This window comes from Poecilia latipinna, unplaced genomic scaffold (assembly GCF_001443285.1).
Source record: "Poecilia latipinna isolate Pla-1442-1.1 unplaced genomic scaffold, P_latipinna-1.0 Scaffold901, whole genome shotgun sequence".
Lineage (NCBI taxonomy): Eukaryota > Metazoa > Chordata > Actinopteri > Cyprinodontiformes > Poeciliidae > Poecilia > Poecilia latipinna.
Window position 1 is genome coordinate 27,252 of NW_015113517.1, and position 7,156 is coordinate 34,407.

The window sequence follows — 7,156 nt, forward strand, 5'->3', positions numbered from 1 at the left end:
TTAGCTTCATTCTTTCAAGTATTAATAAAAGAATACAACACATCTATGTTTTGCATCAACCTTTTTATTTAAGTCAAACAAACATTTATGAATGCAGACTGCTGTAACTACATATATAGATCAATTTACTGTGAAAGTGCAAGGAATGAAGAGGAATTAAAAGTAAATGTGTGAGTGACATTTTCTGGAACTAAAATCTATTTACAACATTTCATTGCTTTATTACCATGAAAATATTTTTTTGTCTGACACATTTTTTTCTTTTTTAATATAGAGAGTTAAAATTGCAGCTAATGAGCCTCTATTGTACTTTATGACAAAAATATAAATTGATCCGCTCATAAAAATCTCTTATACTTGCTAACACACCTAGTGATCATAAGCATCATTTAAGTTCAAAATTGTCTATTTCATTCAATATTAACTGTCCTAAGTTGGCATATGGATTTGTTTCATATACAGCCATGCTACAATATAGCAAAGGAAAGGAGCAGAAGGATGATTCCTCCAGCTGTCACCATCCAGGAAGTACTGAGTCTGCTTGCAATATTTGTATTTTTGCAAGTAGCAGTTGGCGTCTCCATTACGTTCCTGACAGTGCCATGTCTGTAAAGCGATGATTTGCTCTGCAATAGTAACAGAAGCAGTTGAAACAAATCTTTTTACGGGCTGTGATTTTAAAATAAATATGTGACATAATGCGGTAGACTTTTATAAATATTACATTACCAATAAAAGTAGCCAGTATAACAAAATGTTAAAAATGACGTGACAAAGGGAAAATCCATGCTGCTTACAACTGAACAAAAGTCGATTTGAAATCATTATTGTATAACCACACCATTTTAATAAATAGACTGGGCCTATTTACTGATGATTGCTCAATATGAAAAGTAAAATAAATTACCAAAGGAAACACTGTCAACTTACATTGGCATCAGTGATGTATTGAACTTGTGGCAGGGCATTCACCAAGCTCTGATACTCAGCGATTCTGTCAGAAATAATTAAAGCTGTATTAAAAAAAAAGATAACTTTGCAACAAATGTTTACACTGTAAATCATTAAGCTTAGCAAAAATGCCAAGTGTTTGATTCCATTGTTCTTACTGATCAGCTGTGGTGGATAGAAGTGTTGTATTTGGGCGACTGGTGCATGAAGTAATATTGATAGCTGGGTAGTAGAACAGGAAAGCCAGACACATTTCGTCAGAGGTGGACAAACCCATCTGAAAGGTTGACAATATGAAATATAAGTTTCCTTATTTTTTTAAAACACATTGCTTAATGTTCCCAAAAATATGTCGGAATTGTCTGGTACTATAATATGCAACTATATAATGCCATTATAGGTGCAACACAACAAACAACTTTAAAAAGTTTAGTCTTTCACTTTAAATCCTAAGCACTAGATTCACAGCAGACAGCATGAAAAATCACAAGTGTTCAGTGAGTTTATCAGAAAATCAAAAATATTCTGTAAGACCAATAACAAAACGATAATGTTTATGACAGAAATGAAAGCCTACTCAAAACTCTGTGCTTTATGGTATGTGCACACACTTGTTCAGGTTTCTCTTGCAGGAATAGCAGCATCAGTGCATCACAAAAGCAAATCAACCCTCACAGTTTGTCTGGTTTCTCATTTCTTCCTTTGGAAATACTTCAAAGGTTCTCTACAGGGCTTATGTCAGCAAGTTCTGCTGGAAAATGACACCAGCGTCTCCATGATGTTTATCAGCAGGTAGGGCATAACTTGGAAAAAATGCCCTTGCTGAGAAAACACAGTGGATTAACACTGTTCTCCTGATCTTCAGTGACTGTTTAAACTTTAAATTGGACTTCAGACAGTTTGGATTTTCTGTCTGCCCATTCTTCCTTGTCTTCCAGAGTTGTAGCCCGTGTCTTTGATATGTGTGTGGAGTCTTGAAGCACTGATTACAAATGCAGTCCACACTAAAAGGTTATCTTCCACTTAATTTTCAATTAAACCTGACAACATTTCAGCAGTCTTCCATTTGATTGTAGGGACCACAATAAGTTCATAACATAAGATTTGTAAAAAAAAAAAATTATTCATAAGTTGTAAGAAATCTTCAACTTTTTTGAGAAGCTGAATTATGAATTTATATTAGTTCTAAGTTTCACCAACATGAACTGCAATAACGACTTAAAGTATGTGACACTGTATTTAATTAATTTATATGTTACATCCACTTTTTGAATCAAATTAGTGAAATAAAAGAACTTTGATGATATTCTGATTTCCTGAGACGAACCTGTACTTCCTAATTTTACTCATAGGAGTAGGATCTAATAACAGTCAACAGTTCGGGTTTCTTCTCCAATTACATTTACGGTGAATGTTAAGAACAGTCGTCTTTACCTTCCGGAGTTTACCACATTCTGTACATTTTTAGAATGTGTCCTTATTTTGTTTTTGCTTTTTTGTTGTTGTTGTTGTTGTTGTTGTCTTTTAAAGACATTTCCACTTTGGTTAAAAGATCTGACAGGACATGATTATTTAATGATCAACGTAAATAATAAGGATTTTGCAGCAATGTTGATGTGTTTCGGTTTCTGACTTTGAATTAGCAATTTCTCTTTTTGTTATTTATTTATATTTTTTTGTAAACATCTGTTAATACAACAAGGCTGACCCACCATAGTGGATTGAGTGCGATTTAAGGTATTGTAGACGCACTCCACAATGATCTCATCACCCTGAAATGAAAGAAACAAGTAATTTAGCATTATGAGAGCCCAAAGTGTTTTAATCTTTTACTAAACATGTTCTTGGCTGAAAGAAGTTAATAAAGCTCACCGGTTTGATTGTCTTGATGTTTCCTAAATTGACAATTTCTTGCATGTCAAAGTCATAGTTTTCATTTACTCCCAAGAAATCTATTTGCTTTCCTTTTCTAGAAAGATCAACCACAAAATATAAAGTTATGTTTGAAAACCAAACATTCTGTGCTTTAGAGATCAAATGTATTTTCTTTGGTATGATGTTACGCCTCAGGTTAAAGAGTGGGTGGCTGGCGTGAAGCAAGTACTCATCTTGTTTTTCTCACCTGAAGTGGCCCACTCTGACTTTCCTGCCAGCCAAGTGAGTGTGCAAGAGCACTGAAAACACTTGAAGGTCGGGTATGGGGTCCACAAGCTGTGGGTGGAAATAAAGACTTGCATCAACACACAGTGCCTGCAAATGTAGTCACGTTTTGTTTTTTTGTTTTTTGCGATTTATTATGTTAAAACCACAATATTCAATGATTTCTATTATCAGGCAGTCATATCATATTTGCATAATTTGGGATTTGTTTTTTCCAGTTTTGAGAACTTCAAATGATTGATAAACAACAGTTTCAATTATAAGTCAACAATAGATAAGGTCCCTCCTCCCTTGGAGGATGTGAATAAAGAAGAAAATGACATAAACAGAACTGTGAGGTTCAAATCAGAAAATTCTTCTTTTTACATAATTATCTATTTGCTAAAGAATAGCTGCTGGAATACATTACCAGGCTGTCACCATAGGAGACGACTCCACCTATTTCTCGTTTAAGTGGCAGCTTGAAGCATAGTTGGTCAGTAATCAGCACTGATCAATTCTTCCTGTTTCAGTTAATATTTTATTTTCTTTAATTGTTTTTATTTGTTGCTCTTATTGCAAACCTGTGTTTTATTTTATTTTATTTTGATGATATTGTATTAATATGTAAAAGGTTATAGGGTCATAAATACTTTCAAAAGTAGGCGTAGAATAAGTAGTGCAATTGCAGTTTCATCTATTGCATACAGAGTTTCATACCTGTGAAAACAAAGACGTGTTGCAAATGCCATACGTGTGGAACTTTTCTGCTTTAGGAGGGACGTTATACTCCATGTGACTCACTGGGAACACTCCCGTGGTTAGAATGCCCACGTCATGCTGTCGAAGTTTGTCCGTGTAGTAAAGCCTCAGTCCTGAGCTGTCTATGATACCTATGCAACGAAAGGAAGACAAATAAATGACTCCTAAAATGGCACACAAAAAGCCTTTGTTCCAAAAGTATGTTACCTTCTTTCTTTTGTGGGTTATTGTAATGGATTTCCAACCTGTAGTATGTGTCACTGTCAGTTCCTCCTATGGGAATACCTGTATTCTCAGGAAGCTCGTATGCCTAAGAATTCAGACAAAGATGTTTGCAATGAATACAGGTTGTTCAATAAAATATTTAGACAGATTGGCATTAATATATACCAAGAAGGTAGAAACGTACTAAACAACAAAAAATAAACTGAATCTGTGGGTCAAAGAATTATTTTTGGATCCTTTTTGTCTGTCTCTCCACCATCTTCCCTGTTTAGGGCATTTTTAGGCTTACTAAAATAAACCTTCCTTCGTTTAACATTTTCTCACATTAGGAGCCAAGGCTCCTAAGATGCTTTGTGAATAACCTTTATTTTATCAAGGTAAAATTCTAGAAAAAAAAAATCTTTGAACCCCAGAAATTCGAAGATATTTCCTAAAATGACATCACTAGGAGTTACTCATAGTCTTAGGATTGTCTGAGAATATCTACAGGTCATGTTCCCTTACTGTTCCTCCTACTGCCCATGAAGCCACCACTCCAAAGCAGGTGTCTCCCATGTCACCCATGTAGCACGGTTTATCATATGGTTCTTTCACAAAAGAGGGACAGTGATACAGCAACATGTGATGGACGACTTCCTGGTGCTCAATCTCTGGCTCAATCTAAAAGGTAAGAAACAGTTATCTAATGATTAACTCAAATTAAACAGTGTTTTTAACATCACAGCAGCACAAGCCACCAGTAATTTTTTGCAGCTTTGAAAGAGTAACAAATTTCAATGTATTCAAATAGGATTGTATGTGATAGAGCAAACTGTGAAGTGAAAAAGGTAGTTTTCAGAACCATTTCCTATAGAAATGAACACCGTGGCGTGGATTTGTATGATCCCAATATATTCTGATATTCCTACATAAATTAGCAAAACCTAATATTTCAGTTTAGAAATGAACATAAAATACTTAATTGTATACAATTCTTAATTTTATACAATTAAGTATTGTATGTATACTTAATTGTATTAAGTATTGTATACTTAATTGTATACAATTAAGGTACATTTTAGTACTTTAGATACTAAAATGTACCTAAAGTGTGGTACATTTTAGGTATACCTAAAATGTATCACACTGATGTGATATTTACTTTAAAGACAGTGACATTACCTGATAAATATGATGTTTTGTGGGCAAGTTTTCAAGCTTCATTACTTTACAGTGATAGTAGGTTGTGTTGGGAGGGACAGAGATCTGCAAATTAGAAACAAAAAATAGCACATTGTTTTATTGTAATCAATAAAATAAAATTTTAATTACACATGTTCCATTAAAGTTTGTACACTTGACAGTGTATCATGTAAACTCATGTGATCAGTAGCCATTTGTATCTCTCTTTCTCTCTCTTTTATACTATGTGTTAAAAAAAACAAAACAAGCTAGGGTTTACTGATGTATTATTGAAAATTTTATCGCTGAAATTCTATAATTGCATTTAAATAGAATGTAATTATTAATTTGTGTATTGGTCAGTTTCTTCCACAATTTTCTGTCTTTCTTACTTACTTTGTCCACCTTCACACTGAGATATCTGGCATCAAGCGGGACGGTCTTTGACTTGTAGTTGAGAAGATTTGTTTCCTTGGTGCCTCTAAAGCTCCCGTGGTATTTGATGACATCTGTTGTACCGTACGCGTAGATCAGTTTGATGGACTGAGCCTGTTGGATGAGGTTTTACAACAAAATAAAAAAAATAACAAAAAAAAAATTAAAAAACAAAAAAAGAACAGAAAAACTTTTCAGAAACATCGTACAAGTTTATCTTACAGAAACATGTATGGTGAAAAAAAAACATACAAAACTGTTCTTTCTCTCACAGGAACAGTATTATATTTCACATATTCAATAGAAAGACAGTTTTCTATTGCCTCAAATCTTTTGAGGCGTTTTTTTTATGCTTCTTTTGTCTTCTTAAGCAGTTGGACTAGGTAAGGGGTAAGGTAAGCTTAACACAGACAGCTGATATGTGAGAAACCTGAGCTGTACACTCAAACTTAGAATATAATAAACAGGTTATAGAGAATCGACAGAGCAACATATTGTGCAACAGAAAGGATAAATGTTCTTTTCACCGTTATGGTTAATGCAACAAAGTCTAGAATAGAAGTGCAGTATGATTTGACCCTGGAAATAAACCATACCAGCAGGATGTAGCTGTGAAAGCTCAGTGAATACAACAGCTCATTTAATATTTTGACATGCTGGCCTGTAAATGTGCAGGATAAATTGCCTTACAGTGATCTGGAAGTCTTTTTCATCACAGGTCTCTATTGGCCTTTGAAAGGTCATTATTGTTTGTCCATTATTTTCAGTCATGGAGAGCAGGGTGTAGCTCTGCTCCTTGTCCATTTCAGGCATTTTCACCCCTACTGAATAATAATCCTAAAATACAGAAGGAAAAAAAAAAAAACATTGAAGGCACCAATAACTCCTGGTTTCTGTCATATCAACACCTAATATTTAAAGTATCTGCTTACTGCAAAATAGCTTCCATCAGATCCAAGTCCCCCCATTACAATGTCTGCATCATCCATGCCTCCGTGAGGACTAAAACCAAAGCCGACCCAGCCTGTGGTGTTGACTATCAGTTGGAATGTTATGTTTCCTTGCAAATGATCAAATCCCCACTTCAGGTGGACCAAGGTGTCTTTGTCCAGGTACTCCATGAAAGGCAGGTTGTAGTCTGTGGCCCAAGCTCCTGCCGTCCAGGCCAGTAAGATGGAGACGAAGCACAGCGGGGCAGACATGATGTCTCTCCGAGGTTGGAAATCTAGACACTGAGCACAATGGCTGTGGAGCTGCCAAAAGCCCTCCTACCCCTTTCAGTGACACACCTGCACTGCTAGATGAGCTCAAGTGATACGGGCAGAAAGTGCTTTGTCATTTTGCATTCGCCCTCTGTAGGATTCCCGAGAAAACAAGCCGCAACTTTTGAAGCTTAAGCTTATTTTTCTATATTAGATTCAAATTAGATTCAAATCGCCACATACTTGAATGTTTCTGAGTAATGTCAGAGCACTGAAACTCT

The 7,156-nt window shown here is 35.1% G+C and overlaps 1 protein-coding gene across 1 annotated transcript; it reads right to left on the reverse strand.

Moving 5' to 3' along the window:
* Positions 1-46: 46 nt before the first annotated feature.
* Positions 47-7,022, reverse strand: moxd1l (monooxygenase, DBH-like 1, like). Its single transcript, XM_015048731.1, has 13 exons — positions 6,606-7,022; positions 6,364-6,510; positions 5,635-5,787; positions 5,239-5,322; positions 4,582-4,737; positions 4,060-4,162; positions 3,811-3,983; positions 3,074-3,162; positions 2,824-2,920; positions 2,664-2,723; positions 1,110-1,228; positions 931-994; positions 47-626 (listed from the first exon to the last, which is right to left on the reverse strand). Exons 1-13 carry the CDS (start codon positions 6,873-6,875, stop codon positions 468-470), a joined length of 1,674 nt encoding a protein of 557 aa, XP_014904217.1. The 5' UTR covers positions 6,876-7,022; the 3' UTR covers positions 47-467.
* Positions 7,023-7,156: the final 134 nt, after the last annotated feature.

Excerpts from the sequence above, each read along its gene's own strand:
- moxd1l (XM_015048731.1), bottom strand. The coding sequence starts at position 6,875 with ATGTCTGCCCCGCTGTGCTTCGTCTCCATCTTACTGGCCTGGACGGCA. Across the intron at positions 5,323-5,634 it reads TCAGTGTGAAGGTGGACAAA|ATCTCTGTCCCTCCCAACAC; the intron begins GTAAGTAAGAAA and ends TCTAATTTGCAG. Across the intron at positions 2,921-3,073 it reads GTCAGAGTGGGCCACTTCAG|AAAAGGAAAGCAAATAGATT; the intron begins GTGAGAAAAACA and ends TGATCTTTCTAG.